The sequence below is a fragment of the Prunus persica genome, chromosome G1 (assembly GCF_000346465.2).
Source record: "Prunus persica cultivar Lovell chromosome G1, Prunus_persica_NCBIv2, whole genome shotgun sequence".
Classification (NCBI taxonomy): domain Eukaryota; kingdom Viridiplantae; phylum Streptophyta; class Magnoliopsida; order Rosales; family Rosaceae; genus Prunus; species Prunus persica.
The window spans coordinates 33,281,954-33,298,645 of record NC_034009.1 but is presented as its reverse complement, the minus strand read 5'-3'; the positions used below and the strand labels follow the sequence as shown (position 1 = coordinate 33,298,645).

At 38.1% G+C, this 16,692-nt stretch overlaps 6 protein-coding genes across 6 annotated transcripts; 4 read left to right on the top strand and 2 right to left on the bottom strand.

Annotated features, from left to right (window-relative positions):
- Positions 2,171–4,023, top strand: LOC18791405 (GDSL esterase/lipase EXL3). Its single transcript, XM_007223263.2, has 5 exons — positions 2,171–2,541; positions 2,825–2,955; positions 3,055–3,288; positions 3,378–3,633; positions 3,803–4,023. The coding sequence occupies exons 1-5, from the start codon at positions 2,199–2,201 to the stop codon at positions 3,997–3,999; spliced, it is 1,161 nt and encodes a 386-aa protein (XP_007223325.2). The 5' UTR covers positions 2,171–2,198; the 3' UTR covers positions 4,000–4,023.
- On the bottom strand, positions 4,193–5,743 carry LOC109947248 (GDSL esterase/lipase At3g14820-like). Its single transcript, XM_020557176.1, has 5 exons — positions 5,419–5,743; positions 5,162–5,292; positions 4,838–5,068; positions 4,486–4,738; positions 4,193–4,397 (listed from the first exon to the last, which is right to left on the bottom strand). Exons 1-5 carry the CDS (start codon positions 5,741–5,743, stop codon positions 4,204–4,206), a joined length of 1,134 nt encoding a protein of 377 aa, XP_020412765.1. The 3' UTR covers positions 4,193–4,203.
- On the top strand, positions 6,071–7,560 carry LOC18788677 (GDSL esterase/lipase EXL3). The gene is made up of 5 exons (XM_007224938.2): positions 6,071–6,323; positions 6,439–6,569; positions 6,664–6,897; positions 7,012–7,270; positions 7,352–7,560. The coding sequence occupies exons 1-5, from the start codon at positions 6,071–6,073 to the stop codon at positions 7,558–7,560; spliced, it is 1,086 nt and encodes a 361-aa protein (XP_007225000.2).
- On the top strand, positions 8,129–10,902 carry LOC18792341. The gene is made up of 3 exons (XM_007222105.2): positions 8,129–8,423; positions 8,735–9,205; positions 9,780–10,902. The coding sequence occupies exons 1-3, from the start codon at positions 8,310–8,312 to the stop codon at positions 10,524–10,526; spliced, it is 1,332 nt and encodes a 443-aa protein (XP_007222167.1). The 5' UTR covers positions 8,129–8,309; the 3' UTR covers positions 10,527–10,902.
- Positions 11,308–12,637, top strand: LOC18792975 (SKP1-like protein 1B). The gene is made up of 2 exons (XM_007225923.2): positions 11,308–11,720; positions 12,211–12,637. Exons 1-2 carry the CDS (start codon positions 11,424–11,426, stop codon positions 12,382–12,384), a joined length of 471 nt encoding a protein of 156 aa, XP_007225985.1. The 5' UTR covers positions 11,308–11,423; the 3' UTR covers positions 12,385–12,637.
- On the bottom strand, positions 12,846–16,310 carry LOC18792241 (CO(2)-response secreted protease). The gene is made up of 9 exons (XM_020565309.1): positions 16,061–16,310; positions 15,464–15,744; positions 15,265–15,376; positions 14,657–15,179; positions 14,422–14,507; positions 14,085–14,327; positions 13,876–13,990; positions 13,575–13,785; positions 12,846–13,476 (listed from the first exon to the last, which is right to left on the bottom strand). The coding sequence occupies exons 1-9, from the start codon at positions 16,258–16,260 to the stop codon at positions 12,917–12,919; spliced, it is 2,331 nt and encodes a 776-aa protein (XP_020420898.1). The 5' UTR covers positions 16,261–16,310; the 3' UTR covers positions 12,846–12,916.

The window sequence follows — 16,692 nt, the reverse complement described above, 5'->3', positions numbered from 1 at the left end:
TTGGCTATTGTATTTGTATAAAGGTTCTGTACCTCATTCTATTTTCATCATTCAATATATACGAATTATCAATCTTCTCATAAGCTTCAAAACACAATTTCGCAGAATTTCAAAACAAAGCTCAAATACAACTTTCCAACTCCTTGTATCTCAAATACAACTTCATCAAACGAAATATATGTACTTCTGCTAAATACCCACAAAGTCAAACCATTCCAAAGCTTCAAGGGATACCCAAAAAATCCAAAACCAAGCTCAAAACAACCCTAGTTTTGTTCCAATTAGCTTTAGAAACCACAAATATTAAATCTCCCTGTAGCAAACCCCAAAACAAAACAAACAAAATCAAGTAAATAGACCAAAAATCTTACTAAAATTGAACCACAAGCATCCCATGAAAAAAAAAAAAAAAAACCCTAGTTTCAGAAACTCCAAAACACACCTACAAATTTTACTTTTCTTTTCTTTTCTTTTGAGTCAATAAGAAAATCCACCTACAAAAAATTTCGAATAGTTCACAAGACAGAGTAAACGCAAAGAAACATGGAAACGTAAGATGAGAGGAATTACACTTTTACTTGAGGAAGTGATACGGCAAAGAAGAGTCAACCTGGATTTTTTTTCCTCTCTAGCGTCTATCCGTAGAGAAACAAGACAAGCAAGGAGAAAGGTGTAAATTTGTCCTTAGAAGTCATTTTACAAATAGGTAAATTTATCTATAAAAAATTGAAGATAAGGTGAGTGGGAAAATACGACAGGTGGGTGGAAATAGCAGCACTCTAATAAACACAGGAAAGCAATTAAAAAATTATTTAACCGAAACAAGAACAATTAATATAAAACTTAGTCATAATCTTTGTGTTTTTGTACTGCATGATTTAGGTCCATAAGGCTTGGTAGCGCTAGGAACTAAACACAGCCGTTTGCATAAATTCATGGCATTAACTGAATTAGGTCCATAAGATTTAGGTAGTGCTAAGAACTAAACACAGCCGGTTTGCATAAATTTATGGTATTAACTGACGGCCTAAGGGATAAACTGAAGAAGATCATTGCATAAAAGCAAGGAAAACTATGCAAGAACCACAAGTAATTCTTATTAGGTTTGACTTCCTTTGTGTAATTAGGTTTGGGTTAGGGTGTGTGATTTGTATTCCTTACACGTAATTAGGTTTGACTCTTTCTCTAATTAGGTTGGACTTTATTATTTCCCAATGCTGCATTGCATATGTAGTTACCTTATATTGTAAACATGTAATATACTTATATATAGAGTGTTGCTATTTCCACCCACATGTCCTATTTTTCCATCCATCTTATCTTTAAAATTTTATAGACAAATTTACCCCTTTAAAAAATGACTTTTAAGGACTTAAGGAAAAAACCTCAACCCTAAAATAAAAACTCAATTTCATAAGAATTAAAAAGGAAAAAAATTCCTTAATTAAACAAAGAGATGCCAAATAATGAATGAAAGAGGGAATTTTTGGGAGAATGTTCTATTTCTATATAGAGCTGCTAAACGAACCCTAAAATTAACTGAGTACACCCTACTACCAAACTATTTATTGAATTACTAATTTACCCTAATATAAAATGACCAAAAAGGATATATTGAATTGTGAAACAAATAAAATTTTAATAAGTACACCTTACCCACTATATTCAACCCTTATCAGACGTAGAAAAGTCTTCGTATTGCTTGGTGCTCACGAATAACGCAACAAGTACTAGTTTAGGATTGGTATTACGAAATTAAAGATTTTGATGAAACCCAAAATCTAAAAAAAAAGGGCACAAATTCATGTAAAAAGAAAAACCTAGTTTAGGATTGGTATTAGAGTGTTGTACTAGGGTTATTTTTGGTTGTTAAATAGGGTGTACTTAGTTAATTTTACGTTTTGATTAAAATATTAGGATTAACTTAGATTATAGGGTGTACTCAGTTAATTTTAGAGTTCGTTTAGCAGCACTCTTCTATATATTGTTCTTTTTTTTTTTGAGAACAAGGAGTTCATGAATTCCAAACTGAAATTGAGATGCTTTCAAAGCTCCGACACAAGCATTTTGTCTCTTTGGAGAAGAACATAAATCCTCAAAAAATTTGCCCGAATATTTTTTATTTGACAATTTTGTTCATTCAATTACTCTGTGTATTTGGATAGTTGGATTGGAGAGATCCAAACCCAGGATTAGCTATGTGTGGACATAACATGTTCAGGCAGAGACAGTGGTCACATGTTCCAGTGACCACATCAAACGCTATATGCATCTTTCTGTCTTACATTAACATATTTTTCCTGCTTTTCTTGTGCATTGTAAGCAATACTACAGAGACAGCAGCTACGACAGTCAAGCTACCGGGGAATGTAAGTGTTCCGGCAGTGATTATATTCGGAGATTCGATTGTTGATACGGGCAACAACAACAACAATTTCAAAACACTTGCACGCTGCAATTTCCTTCCATATGGGAAAGACCTCAAGGGAGGAATGCCAACGGGAAGATTTTCCAATGGAAAGGTTCCCTCGGACCTCATAGGTTCTCATCCTCCTCATTATTTCATCCAGCATTGCTAATTGGTATTATTGATTACATTATGAGTATATTATTAGGAGTCAACTTGATTTGCACACCCAACTCCAGCTGTGCTTACATGTAACTTCTCCTCCGGACCAAATGCTCATATGTTTCACTTTTCCTCAGTCGAAGCGCAATTGACGTCAAAAAAATTAACAAAGTACTTAATTCATGTGATATGTTAACTTAATGCTGAAAGGAGCTTTCATGAAAGATGGACAATGTTGTGTTTTTTCTTGTTCAGTGGAAGCATTTGGAATCAAAGAGCTGTTGCCAGCATATTTGGATCCAACCCTGCAGCCAGAGGATCTCCTTACTGGTGTAGTAATAGCTGCTGGTGGTGCAGGCTATGACCCTTTGACAGCACAACTCGCGGTACTTACACTTGTTTAACCCTTTCTTCTTTTCCCTCACACATTCTGAAAATTCCCACTCACTGGTGTTGCTGTTTGTTATTTTTGTTGAAATATATAGGGAGTTGCATCACTATCTGACCAACTGAAGCAGTTCCAAGAGTACGTAGAAAAGCTGAAGGGAATTGCTGGAGAAGAGAGAACAAACTTCATCATAGCAAACTGTTTGATTTTTGTGGTAGCGGGCAGCAATGATATTTCTAACACCTATTTTCTTAGCGGTGCTAGGAAATTGGAGTATGATGTTCCTTCTTACACTGACTTCATGCTCAACTATGCCTCTCAGTACGTCAAGGTACGCATTTGAACTCAACTTTGGAGAAATAGCGCAATTGCAGATGGTTAAACTCAAAAGTTTGATGTAGCAAATGATTTGGTAGCTAGGACTTATATGGCCTGGGGGCACGAAGAATAGGTGTACTCAATGCGCCACCCATCGGATGTGTGCCATCTCAACGAACGATTGGAGGAGGCGTGCTAAGAGAATGTGACGACAAACAAAACCAAGCATCGCAGCTCTTCAATTTCAAACTCTCTGCAGAGATGGATGGCCTTAACAAAATCCTGCCCAACTCAAGAGTGGTCTATATTGAGATCTACAATCCACTACTTGATCTCATCATAAACCCTACAAAATACGGTGCATTAATCTGCCTAAGTTCTAACTAATGCGATTATATATCTTTCATTTTTCTTGTCATAATAAGCTAATAATAAAAAACATCCAACTAAATATTTGTGCGCTGTTTCTTCTTCCCCTTAGAGAAAATAAGAATACAAATAAAGATGTTTTTATTGAATATCTGCAGGCTTTGAAGTTGTGAATAAAGGGTGCTGTGGTAGTGGGATTATTGAAGTAACAAAACTGTGCAACCAGTTTCAGCCTGCAGGCACCTGTTCAGATGACTCTAAGTATGTTTTTTGGGACAGCTACCATCCAACAGAAAGTGCATACAAGATCATTGTGCAGCAGATGCTAGACAAATATGCCAACCGCTTCTTCTGAGACAAGTCACTATCCTTATGATCAATTTCCGTGCAAGTTGCAAGCATGATTATTCAATTCCAATCAATCAATAAAACCCTGCAAGTTTAGATATGCACCAATATGCCTTTTTTTTTTTTTTTTTTTTTTTAATATTTATATTATCTATATAAATTAGTCCAGTAGAGTCTTGATACGGGAAGACCACTGATACAATGAGTAGCATCAAAAGAAACTATTTATGTATTTTTTAAGAATCTGAGAAGCAACGATTCTGAGAGCTCTTTCTGTGGGATGAACTGCATCCCAATAGAGGTATTTAGATGCATCTGTACATGTGAACGGACTGAATTCGTTACACAATACCGCTACTCCTATTGTTCCAGTACCACAACATCCAAACTTCTCTACTTGGAATCCTGAAATTATAGATATAAACAAACAAACAAGTGAAATTGTTAAGAAAACAAAAAAGCAGCGGCTAAAATCTAATAACTAAAAGATTACCTGATTTGTGAGGATGTTGATTGAGATCAAGAAGAGGGTGGTAGATATCCAAAAAGACTAGCTTGGCTTCTGTAAAGTTGGTTTTGATGTAATCTAGTTCAGATGATAGCTGAGAATTGAACCATGCTGCTTCTTCCAATTCCAGCTCCAAACACTCTCTCAGTAAGCCTCCTCTATTTCTGTCAAATGGGGAGCATCCCACTGCTGCTGTACTGAAAACACCAATTCGCCTTGCCCCGAGGCTATATAAATCCTTCAAAGTCAAGTCACACTAATTTTAATAACAAAAAAGAAAGAAGATTTAAGTCACGCTATACTAGTGGTGATTATTTCATTTGATTAATTAATTTACCCGGAGGAAAGTAGAAGCCATGCTGACTAAAAGAGCAGCATATGAAGGAAAATCGTAGTGAAGCTTTCTAGCAATGAGAGAATAACTAATCAAAATGTCATTGTTGCCTGCTGAAACTAAATATAGACTGTTGGCTATGATGGCTCTTGCTCTCTCTTCTCCAATAATCCCTGTCAGCTTCACAATGTACTCTTTGAAGAGTTCTAATTGTTTGAATAGAGATAAAGTTCCCTAGTTTTCCACAAGAAAATCGGCAATATTCCAATTAGGAGAAGCAAACAATTGAGGTCCTCGAGTCGAATGTACATTTTAGCCGTAACATACCGTTATGGTTGGTGTTAGAGGATCATAACCAGAGCTACCTGACGCAAAGCATACACCAGTAGGGAGATCAGGGCTCTGCAGGTTTGGGTCAAGATATGGTGGCAAAAGTTCTTTGATTCCCAAGCCTTCGGCTAAAGAATTAAAAACAAACAAAACTAGTCATTAAAATGAAACTAGTTTGTTCAATTAATGATGATCATCAATCACTGGTTACCAGAGCATTTGTATCTCAGTTTTCCTGTGATCAATATATGTACCTATCAAGTCTGAGAGCACTTTTCCATTGCCAAATCTTCCTGTTGGTATGCCTCCCACTAAATCTCTTCCATAGGGCGGGAAATTGCATTTAGCTACAGTTGCAAGATTATTGTTGTTGCCAGTATCAAGAATTGAATCTCCAAAGGCAAAAAGCCCCGGAAATTTTAACGTCCCATTTTCTGCAGCAGGTAGCTGCTCCTTGGCTGCTTCTGTATATGTTGGGGTGCAAAACCACAGACATAATTGCACTTGAAGTACTAGTATAACTAAAATTTTCGAAAAAGTTGCAGAAAGCAGATTCACACATGAAAAGTACTTCTGCATATTAGATTTATGTTTAAGGCTGACTGTTATATGCTTGATTGTCATTATTTTATTCATATAGACCTCCCTCGACCTCCTTTTTTATTTGAAACAGAAACAGGTGATTTGGTAGGTGCGTTTTAGAGAAGTCCATTGATATACATAGCCTTTTCGATCAGAAAGCACACCAATTGCATGAGTGGTAACAGATCCGTGCAAGGAATCAATTGATTTCAAAGTCACACAACTGACACATTGATGAATTTTCCTCCTTCATATTATATATTCCATTTAGATTCAGACAGAATCGGAAAAGCTTGAAAGTTAACTAAGTTCTGCAGAGCTGCAATGAACAATTTATTTTTCTTTATGTTTGTTTATGTGGATCTGATTCTTTCTACTGCCCAAGCTATTGTGAAGCTACCAAACAATGTAACAATACCGGGTGTTTTTATGTTTGGGGACTCGATAGTTGATACGGGGAACAATAACAACCTTACCACTCTTGTTAAAAGCAATTTCCTTCCATACGGGAGAGATTTTATGGGAGGGTTACCAACTGGAAGATTTGGCAATGGCAAGGTTCCCTCAGACCTTATTGGTAATTTTTATTCATAATCTATTCTATTACTAGTATAATGCAAATCCTTTTCCAATTAGTTATGTCACCAAAGAATGTGCTTATTCTCTTTTTTTTTTCTTTTTTTTTTGTTCAGTGGAGGACCTTGGAATCAAAGAATTATTGCCCGCGTATCTTGATCCATGTCTTCAAGCCGAGGACTTGCCTACTGGTGTAAACTTTGCTTCAGGCGGAGCAGGATTTGATCCTCTGACATCTAAGTTAATGGTAATTAATTACGGTTTAATTATTAGTATAATCTTAGTGATCTGAATCTTGAAGATTTGTGTTTATACTCATATATATATATATATATAAACAGTTAGTTATACCGCTTTCGGAACAATTACAACTGCTGAAAGAATACATAGAGAAGCTGAAAAAGTACGTTGGAGAAGAGAGAGCAAGCAGCATTATAAGCAACAGCCTATTCGTGGTGGCTGCAGGCAGTGATGACATTGTCAATACCTACTATCATACACCTGCGCGCTTCTGGAAATATGATATTTATGCCTACACTGATCTTATGCTCACCGAGGCTTCAGCCTTTGTGCAGGTACTTAATTAATTCATCATTCACTGTATATGCATGTATTACAATTACAATTAAGTTGTTGCAGCTGCTTATTATAAACAGTGATTAAAGTCGTAATCTTTAAATTAAACAAAGAAATTATACACATTGGGGGCACGGAGGATAGGCGTGATCAGCGTACCACCAATTGGATGCATACCGGCACAGAGAACTTTAGGAGGAGGTCCAGAAAGAAAGTGTGTAGAGAGATATAATGAAGCAGCAGAGTTGTTCAACAAGAAGCTATCGGCAGAGTTGGATTGCCTTAACAGTCACCAATTCCATGCCACAGTGGCTGTCTTCATGGATGTGTACGGCCCTTTCCTAGATATCATCCACAATCCAAAAAAATATGGTAAGCCTCATTCAAATAACCTTGTAACAATCTGTTGATAATCGATCTCTTGATAAAAATATAATGCATGCATGCATGCAGGATTTGAAGTTATAAACAGAGGGTGCTGTGGTACAGGGATCATAGAGGTTGCTGCATTTTGTAACCAATGTTCTCCCAACACCTGTAAAAATGCAACAAACTATGTTTTCTGGGACAGTTATCATCCCTCTGAGAGAGCATACAGGATTATTACCCATCAGGTACTCCACAAGTCCATTCAAGCCTTCTTCCACAGCCAAAATAAATGATTGATTTGGATTGGATTACTTCGATCACATTGCTCAAGCGGGATCACCAATATTCTTTATTTACCATTATATATATTCAGTCAAATCAGTATTATTTATTTATTTATGCAACTGATCATTTTCTTAAGTTTGTGGATGCATCCTATAATTCATAATGGAGAAAATAGGGATGAAAATCTGTGCAAGTAATCTTGAAGCATATATATATATATATAAAATTGCGCACCCAAAGAGAGAAATCATGAGATGCATGCATAATGCATTCCAGCAACTCTTCATCGCACCTCTTGTAAATTGTAATGCCATAAAACAAAAAAGAATGACCCTAAAACAAAAACGGATGTTGTTCACTTTCACACTTGTAATGCCATCAATCAATTTAGAGAGGGAGCAATTTTTCAACTTGGACCAAAGAAATTGAAAAAGAGAGATAAGGCCCAATTACTAAGTCCACTACAAGCTAGGCTCATCTGGGCTGGACTTTTCTGCTCATGTGTCATTACCATCCCGCCTGATTGAACAATGAAACGACGTGCCGTTTAACAAATAGGAAAAACCAAGAAGAAAAAAAAGAAAAGAGAGGAATTCAGCGGACTAATGCTTGCAGGCTTGCCGCTCTCGGGTTGAGTCTGGATTTTAAAATCCCAGCATCTGGAAAATATTGAATTTCTATATATGAACCCTCTGGGTCTCTGACAATCAATCACTGCAGCAATCTTGGTCCAGAAGGGTCTTGATAGGGTTCTGAAATGGAACCCGTAGCTTTTGTAGTAGACAAGTTTAGAGGTTTGACGAAATCGACCCAAGAATTGTTTGACGGCCTCATTCATGGGCACCCTCAACGTTCAGCTCGCCGACATCCGGTATTTCCAAAATTGATCCTTTCTTCTTTTCTTATTTATTATCTTTCATCCCACTTCCCAGTCCCCACTGTAGATATGTTTCATTGCCTTGCCGTAATTCGAACTGATTTTGCCCTATTTTTGCTTCAAAAGAAGAAAAACAAATTATTAACCTAAGCAAAGCTGCTGGTAGTTGCATTGTAAAATGGAGGAGTACCCATGAGTGAGAAATGGTGGGGTATTTATTCAGATTAGATAAATGGAAAATAAAGCAATGAGCTATGTGATGACGCTTTACAAATTACAACACTTACACGATATGAAATTTTCAGATTGAAATATTGAAGCGGCTGCAACGAGAAGCATTTTCGGACTTAATGAAACTCAGGGATAGACAAGATAAGGTTGAGAGAATGGTTTCCTTGTATGGAACTTCCAAAGGAAGTCCATTCCAAGAAGCCAGCACTCTTGTAAGGGGAGAGGTTGATCTCTTGGGGGCTGTCTTGTTGATGCATAATATTGACGATGATCACAAATCTGATGTTCTTAGTCGAGCAGGAATGAGAACCGGGGTTGATTCAAGGTTTGCTTTTGAAACAAGTGTTCGGCAGAATGACACGCTTGTGACGGAGTTTGTAGCCAGTCAGAAGCACAAGGGTAGTCTTTCTGATCTTTCAGAATGCCCACTTTCTCTAGCAAAAGTTTCCTATACAGCAAATGTCAGCAACTGGTTATCTGCAATTGCAATCCCAGTGGGAGCTCAGTGCAGGGATGTTGCAGTTCTTACAAATCCTTCCCACCAGGTATCACATGCTCGCATTAATCTCAATGGTGGACTAATTTGTTTACTTTATTTATTTTTTTATTTTTTGGTACATACCAGTATTCATTCATTTTCTTTTTCTTTCTGATAAGACCTGTATGCATCAATGGAGTTGGATTAGTGTTCCGTATTTCATTTCATAAAATTAAGGTCATGACTTATGAGATGGATGTCAACGTAACAATTATTTGAGGATGTAAATAAGATACTCTTTCTTTTCTCAGTGTGTGAGCCCAGTTGATTTTCAAATGTAGTTTTTTCTTGTGGGTGAATTTGACAGACCTTTTAGTTTAGTTCGATAATCAGCTAGGGTCGTCATATCATTTGGTTGGAGTTTTTCTTTTGTGACAATCATGTTGTTTGTGAGTTTTTTAATTGAGTAACATCAACCATATCATTAGGCATGTTGTACATCCTATTGGTGTTATGTGTTCTTTCATGGTAAATTTTACATGTGTTGGTGCATCTGTTCTCTCACTGTAAAATTTTCTGGCATTGACAAGTCTCCCGAAAGATTTTCGTTAAGCAGATATATTTCCTCTTTCTCCTTGCAGGGGAAGGGCCTTACTGATCTTTCATCATTTGGGCCACCGCTTCTAAATCAGCATAATGGCAGTGCAGTTGGCTTAATGGTGAAAAAATCAAATACTGTTGCTTCATTGGCTCAGTTTGTCTCCGGACTGGGAGCGCAAGTGGGTTCTGGTAGAGTTGAGCTTTGCTTGAGCACTTTTGGGCAAATTGTCTGTCAACTTCCTGGAGGAACAAAGCTCTCGCTTCTGGGTCTTCACCAAATGCCTAGATTATCAAGTGAGTATGTGGATCATAGAATTGGAGCTCTTACCATTCCCTTAGGCAGTTTGACACATGATAGATTCCGTGAGACAATCGTTGAAGGCAGTTTGACACAAGATAGATCCCCGGAGGCAATGGTTGAAGCATACGTTCCAGCACTGGGATCAAACTCACCGGAAAAGGGTTCAAGTGGATCCATTGCTCTGATGTTGGAATCAGAAGTTGATGAGATGACAAAGCTTGGGGGTTGGATTGAGATGAAGCAGTCAAATCCCAGGCATTTAGAATGGGCTGTGAGTGTGTCTGATGATTCTGAAGATTCAGTTGGATGGGGAATGAATTTGAGTGGGATACTTGGAGGTCCTAATTTATGGGACCGTGTTCAGATTGAATCCTACATGAAATTAAACTTGGGCAAGAGATTCAGTGTGAAGCCAGGTATTGCACATATTGTCGATGGGAATGCCAGAATGACTGCGCTTATGCTACGGTCCAACTGGTCCCTCTGATCGCCAAAACGATGATGGTTTATTTAGGCCCGCACTTCACAACACTCAATCCGTTCCCATTGATATATTAGTTGGCTTCCAAGTTTCAGATGCTTTGAAGATGTCTAGCCAGAATATAACGTGCGGAATTAACCCTTGAATCTGTCACTGATCCTATGTTGTTATTTTGTTTTTCTTTTCTTTCTTTTTTCCAGACACTGCCCTGATTCTATGTTGTTAGCCTTGCTTTTAGTTCTCATAGTTATTATTCATTTTTCTGGATCAGATACAAATCTTACTTGCCATACTTTACCATTTCTTATGAAAGCCCTCAAAATAAGAGAAATGTGATTTTTATTTATTTTTTGGTTTTGTTTAAACAATATTTCGTTGATTACTTGAGGTCGCCCTAGATGAAGCACAAGACAGGTCAACATTTCATGGGACCTAGATTTTTTTACCTTATTAATGAAACTTTATTTTTTTCTGACTTCGAACTTAAGATTTCAATTTAACACTATTATTTTTTTTAAAAAAAAAGAAGTACTATTATGACCCTATCAATTAACTTGAAAAGAAAAACAAAACGCAACAAAATTGTGGTTCGTCGACCAAAACAAATTATGACATTAATGATTGATGATATATCTTTGAATTTCTGTCGTCCAAAAAAAATATATATATTTATATCTTTGAATTTGTCGTAAATAATTGGAGGGCAGTAAAACTGAACCTGAGATGACTGACGTAAAATCCCCATTGTCCTTTGTCTTTTTATATATTTTTTATCCAAATAAAAATAGTCTTTGTAAAAGAAAAAAGCTACTCCTCGGACTTGTTAAATTAGCCCCCTCTCTCTATCAAATCCCAAAATCATATCTCTTTTGGGTTTCCAGGGTTAAGGCACCGATCTGAACGATGTCGTCAGAGAGGAAGATAACACTGAAAAGCTCGGACGGCGAGACGTTCGAGGTGGACGAGGCGGTGGCCTTGGAGTCTCAGACGATAAAGCACATGGTCGAGGACGATTGTGCGGACAATGGGATCCCACTTCCCAACGTCACCAGCAAGATCTTGGCCAAGGTCATCGAGTACTGCAAGAAGCACGTCGACGCTGCTAAGCCCGACGACCGCCCTTCCAACGATGAGGACCTCAAGGCCTGGGACACCGACTTTGTCAAGATCGACCAGGCCACCCTCTTCGATCTCATACTGGTCCGTTTCTTTTATCCCCTTTTCTATATTCACTCTCATCTCGAATTTATTATGCTGTGAACAATTCGATTAATTCTTTCCTTAATTGCGTTAGGGTTTCTGATTATCTGATAAATATGAGTTTTCTTTCTGATTTGACTTTTGTCGAGTTAGGGCTTTATATCTCCCACAACCCACTGTTTTATTGCACTTCTGATAGTTTGTAGGGCATTAGATTCATGAATTAGCTTGTCTAATTTTGGGAAAGTATAACATCTGTTGTCTTCTCCATTATGATTTATGTTCATATCTTTACTAGTCACTTGATGACCACTGGATCACAAATTTCTTTATATGTTGAAAGGTTTGATTATATATATAACTGAAAATTTGATAAGCAGAGCCACACGTAGCTTGTTTGCGCGTGCCTGTATTTGTGATCTATTTCTTTTCCTCTTGGTTAGTACAACTAATAGGGAGAAAAAATACTTTTGAGCTCTGTTGTTTATAGGCTGCAAACTATTTGAACATAAAGAGCTTGCTGGACCTGACTTGCCAAACGGTGGCGGACATGATCAAGGGCAAAACTCCTGAGGAGATTCGCAAGACGTTCAACATTAAGAACGACTTTACGCCCGAGGAAGAGGAGGAGGTCCGCAGGGAGAACCAATGGGCTTTTGAGTGAAGACCTAGAGATGAAGAAACCTGTTTTTGTGGTTTGTTGCTCTTTTTGAGCCAGTGGCTGTGGAATGCTGTTTCTATCTATTATCTGAAAATTTTCTTTACTTAGTGAAGTACTTTTGTTTGGATATTTGTTCTTCTGCAGATGACAATCATTTTCTTCCACCTTACCCCCTGCTCTTCTAGACCTACAAACTGTGATGTTTTCTGGTTCTCTTTTGTTATATGTTAATATGGTAAAAATGTGCTTCTTATTATGTGGTCATTCTTGTTCATTTTAAGTTGATTGATCCCTGCCTTTAGGCATAAAGAATTTCCAATATGCTCTGAATTATTAGAACTTACCTCTAGATTATTGCATCTTTAAGTTAGATGTAGAGATTGTAATCTTTTCCAATGCGACTGGAGAAGCTGCCATTTGCAAGGCCTGATTGTGATGAAATCATATTGGGTAGGTTATGGTGATTAGGGAAGATAAATTATTGAAATATTGATCATCTTCCGTTATAATTTATTGAAATAGTTCTGATCAGTTTTCAAATGCTTACAACAAATGGACTTCGGACTTTATTCTTTCCATTGGTCCATGTAAGAGACCCAAACATATCTCCCTTGGGAGAGGACGTGGTTGAAGAGAAAACCACTTGGTAACTCAGCTTCTGGTTGTTCTTTGAAAATTCTAGTTTATCAGGAATCACTGTGACACTTAGACCGGTAGGTGCATCCACAGTAGCGGTAAAAACTGTTTCACCATCCCCTGCAACATTTGTAACCCTCCTGCTTACATTCTTGGTCTTTTTTCCATTGAAATTGGAAATTGCTATTGATGGGTAGTTGATGTTGGATATGTAATCAGCATTGGAGTCCTTGGGGCAGGCAAATTCTTTGGGAGCAGTTCTTGCGATGGTTTTAATTTGGGATATGTTGTAGCCATAATAGCAGAGGTAGTTCAAGTAGTCGATGGTGTCAGTTTCATAAACCAGCCCTGGTTGTAAGGGTCCAGTTGTCCTTACTTCCCCTGCACCGTAATCATACGGGGTGGCTGTAGAATTAGAATCCGTAGTAAGTGGGGCTCCCAAGTTGTCTGTTTGAGTTGCTGCAAATTGATTCAGTCTGTAGAAATGAGTGTTGGGTTGATAAAGAAAAGTGCCTTTAAACTTGATGATTAACATTATGTTATGAAATATTCTCGACCTGTTGTGATGAGTGCTGATCTGATGGCGGAAGGACTCCATGTGGGGTTTTGCGATTTGACGGTGGCAGCTATCCCAGAAACATGGGGGCATGCCATGGAAGTCCCTGAGATGACATTGAATAGTGGGGGATCTTTTCCTTCTAGAGCAATACCCTTATCATCGGCCATCCATGCCGCAAGAATATTCACACCAGGTGCTGCAATATCAGGCTGCAAACAAGTATATTAGAAATATTGCTTTAAACTTTCTTTGTGATATCATATTTTGGAAAATTGGAAATCAGAAGCCCGCTTGCTTGCCTTGAGAATGTTCCTTGCGCCATGCGAAGGTCCTCTGGATGAAAAATATGCCACAATGGGCGCTGGTTTATACTTTGTCACCGTCACTGTTGCTAAGATGGTTGCAACTGGGTTTCTTCACAAGTAATTGATTAATTAATTTCAACTCTCAGCTACCGATTGCCTTTGCTTCAAAACACACTCTATAAATTCTGAGGTTTTATAGTTACCTGGTTGAGTTGATATAGGAGAGGATGTCCAGACCATCCTTTACGCTGACGACCGTTGCCGGAAGTGCTGTAGAAATAACTACTACTACTCCCGGATTCTTCTCTTGAAAAATGATGCCAACTCCGCCCAGACTCTTCACTGCGTCAATCTGCTCATTCCTCGAATAATTATCGTCATTGGTGTCACACATAACAATCTTCCCCTTGATCTTTTCTGCCACCATTGAGTTTGCGTCGCAGTTTCTGAAATTGTATATCAGCAGTGTGATCTGAGAATCAGAGATGCATAATTACAAGATATATCATATGGATGGGAGTTGGAAATCGTAATACGTACCTTGCGTCACCTTCGCCGGCAGACCCAGCATATATCAACGGGTGCACAGGAGATTTTTGGAGTTCGGAAAAATTTATGCCTCTTCCCTGAGATTTCACAATTTCTTTTAAAGATCTTGCTCATTAAGAACAAAAGAGCTAGACAGAAAATGATTTGCATCATAAACACAATATAATATAATACACGCTAACATGGTGGGTCAGTAATCAGCTCCGTAATCAGGCAGTCACCTCACCTTGATCGTTTTGTTTCCACCTAACACCACATCAGATTCAAAATCGCGGTCAATGGTGGTGGCAGCAACGGTCACAATCCAAGGCGCAGCGTTGACAACAGTTTCACGGGAGGGGCCATCGTTCCCCGCGGAGCAGACCACTGTAATCCCCTGCTCCACCGCATGGAACGCCCCGATCGCAATAGGGTCGCTGCTCAACTCCGGCTCATACTCAATGGGTGAACCAAGCGACAGCGAAAGAACGTCCACCCCGTCGGCGATAGCGTCGTCAAAGGCCGCTAAAATGGCCGAGCCAAGGCAACCTTCCGATGAGCATACCTTATAGACGGCGATCCTTGAAGTTGGGGAGCCTCCCTTGGCTGTCCCAGCAGCTACACCGTAGTAGGATGCACCCTGTACAATGCTCCCTGCCGCTGTGGCTGCCACGTGGCTGCCGTGTCCCTCTGAATCCCTTGGTGAACCGTCCTCCGTTTCTGTATCATCGGATTCAGAGGTGTCGTAAAACCTTGCTCCTATCAACTTCCTGATCATCATATCATACAGCTTAAAATATATTTTAATCACAACTCAAATTCCTAAACATGAAATTAATGTGTACACATTTTTACCTATTACAGTTGGAGGAACTGAAATCATCGCTTTTCATGCACGTTCCCTTCCACCGTGACGGAATCGGACCCATATCTTTGTCATTGAAACTCTCTGACTCCGGCCAAATACCTATTTGTTTAATTTGATACACGCCACGTAGGCTATTAATCAATCAGAGTTATGAATCTTAATTAATTATCAACTGACTATAATTACCTGTGTCCAAAATACCAATGATGGTGTCAGATCCATTAGCACTAACAGATGAAAATCCGTTGGCGGCACCGGAGATGGAGTTGGGATTTGAATAAATTTCTAAAGCAGTTTGATACTTGAGAAATTCCCAAGATTGAGTGGTGTGGAGTTTTAATAAGGGATCAGGAAAAACAGACACAACTCCAGGTTTATGAGCAATGGAGCGGGCCTCCTCTTCGGAGAGACGAGCCGCGAACCCTGAGAAACCATGCCTGTAAGTGTGCACCACTGCATTTGCTTTGCTGCATGCACCCACAAAATAATTAATATTCAACTTTGATCAACTTCAGTTTCTTGTTACTAATATAAATATATGAAACCAAAAGTGAAAAAGAGAAGTTTGAGAAAAGGGGAACAGCCTTACTAGACAAACTAATTAATAATAAGAGAGACGAAAAGGTATGGTATTGGTATATCGCTGTCTCTCTTTAGGTGTGGCTCGGATATTCCAGGCTAGAGGAAAAGGTCGGTGTTCTTGGTCATCTTTTATTTCATTTTGACGTTACAGTGCTGTACATGAACAAATTATACATAGTTTTATACGGTAGAGGTACCAACCGTCTTAGGACAGATTTGAGAAGAAGAGCATGGTCATTCCTTAAGGAATTTTTGCTTCTTGGTGAGGAGGAGGCTGCAGATCCCATGTACACAATATAAACGCGGTTCTCATCAGCTTTAGTTTGTGCGTGAAATGAGATGAAGGTCAGGAGGAAAAGAAAAGGGAATGACAAGAAAACAGAGATGCTTTTCATGCCCATTTTGAACTCTCTTACACTCACTACACACCACTCTGCCTCCCTCAGCTCTGTTCTGCTCTGAGGTTGTTGGATCAGTACAACATGAAGTGTGTCTTATATATACAAAAATAATTAATTTAATAAAACAAACAATAAAAAGATGATCAAATTATTTTTCATAAAACAAGTAATAGGTGCTTTATTTAGGGAAAAAAAAAAGGTTCATTTCAAAAAAATGTTTTTCAAAAAACAAATAATAAATAAATTATCAAATTATCTTTCAACATAATTAGAATGTACACTATTATTCATAAAACTATAATAAAATAGATTACTAGTCGTATAATTCATTAAAGCAAAACAACATATTTTTTTTAATTAAATAAACCAAAACGTTAATCATTTATAGATTACTAATACGTTAATGTTGAATTTAATATTTAATTCAAATAA

What these genes read in the sequence shown, in the direction of transcription:
- LOC18792341 (XM_007222105.2), top strand. Translation starts at nt 8,310, where the DNA reads ATGGAACCCGTAGCTTTTGTAGTAGACAAGTTTAGAGGTTTGACGAAA. An exon ending in GTTCAGCTCGCCGACATCCG is followed by an intron (nt 8,424 to 8,734) that starts GTATTTCCAAAA and finishes TGAAATTTTCAG; the next exon opens with ATTGAAATATTGAAGCGGCT. An exon ending in TTACAAATCCTTCCCACCAG is followed by an intron (nt 9,206 to 9,779) that starts GTATCACATGCT and finishes TTCTCCTTGCAG; the next exon opens with GGGAAGGGCCTTACTGATCT.
- LOC109947248 (XM_020557176.1), bottom strand. Translation starts at nt 5,743, where the DNA reads ATGCAGAAGTACTTTTCATGTGTGAATCTGCTTTCTGCAACTTTTTCG. An exon ending in AGTGCTCTCAGACTTGATAG is followed by an intron (nt 5,293 to 5,418) that starts GTACATATATTG and finishes TTAATTCTTTAG; the next exon opens with CCGAAGGCTTGGGAATCAAA. An exon ending in CTCTAACACCAACCATAACG is followed by an intron (nt 5,069 to 5,161) that starts GTATGTTACGGC and finishes GTGGAAAACTAG; the next exon opens with GGAACTTTATCTCTATTCAA.
- LOC18792241 (XM_020565309.1), bottom strand. Translation starts at nt 16,260, where the DNA reads ATGGGCATGAAAAGCATCTCTGTTTTCTTGTCATTCCCTTTTCTTTTC. An exon ending in TCCTATATCAACTCAACCAG is followed by an intron (nt 13,991 to 14,084) that starts GTAACTATAAAA and finishes TTACTTGTGAAG; the next exon opens with AAACCCAGTTGCAACCATCT. An exon ending in ATCAGCACTCATCACAACAG is followed by an intron (nt 13,477 to 13,574) that starts GTCGAGAATATT and finishes ATCAATTTGCAG; the next exon opens with CAACTCAAACAGACAACTTG.
- LOC18791405 (XM_007223263.2), top strand. Translation starts at nt 2,199, where the DNA reads ATGTGTGGACATAACATGTTCAGGCAGAGACAGTGGTCACATGTTCCA. An exon ending in GGTTCCCTCGGACCTCATAG is followed by an intron (nt 2,542 to 2,824) that starts GTTCTCATCCTC and finishes TTTCTTGTTCAG; the next exon opens with TGGAAGCATTTGGAATCAAA. An exon ending in ATGCCTCTCAGTACGTCAAG is followed by an intron (nt 3,289 to 3,377) that starts GTACGCATTTGA and finishes TTTGGTAGCTAG; the next exon opens with GACTTATATGGCCTGGGGGC.
- LOC18792975 (XM_007225923.2), top strand. Translation starts at nt 11,424, where the DNA reads ATGTCGTCAGAGAGGAAGATAACACTGAAAAGCTCGGACGGCGAGACG. An exon ending in CCCTCTTCGATCTCATACTG is followed by an intron (nt 11,721 to 12,210) that starts GTCCGTTTCTTT and finishes TGTTGTTTATAG; the next exon opens with GCTGCAAACTATTTGAACAT.
- LOC18788677 (XM_007224938.2), top strand. Translation starts at nt 6,071, where the DNA reads ATGAACAATTTATTTTTCTTTATGTTTGTTTATGTGGATCTGATTCTT. An exon ending in CTCTGACATCTAAGTTAATG is followed by an intron (nt 6,570 to 6,663) that starts GTAATTAATTAC and finishes ATATATAAACAG; the next exon opens with TTAGTTATACCGCTTTCGGA. An exon ending in AGGCTTCAGCCTTTGTGCAG is followed by an intron (nt 6,898 to 7,011) that starts GTACTTAATTAA and finishes AATTAAACAAAG; the next exon opens with AAATTATACACATTGGGGGC.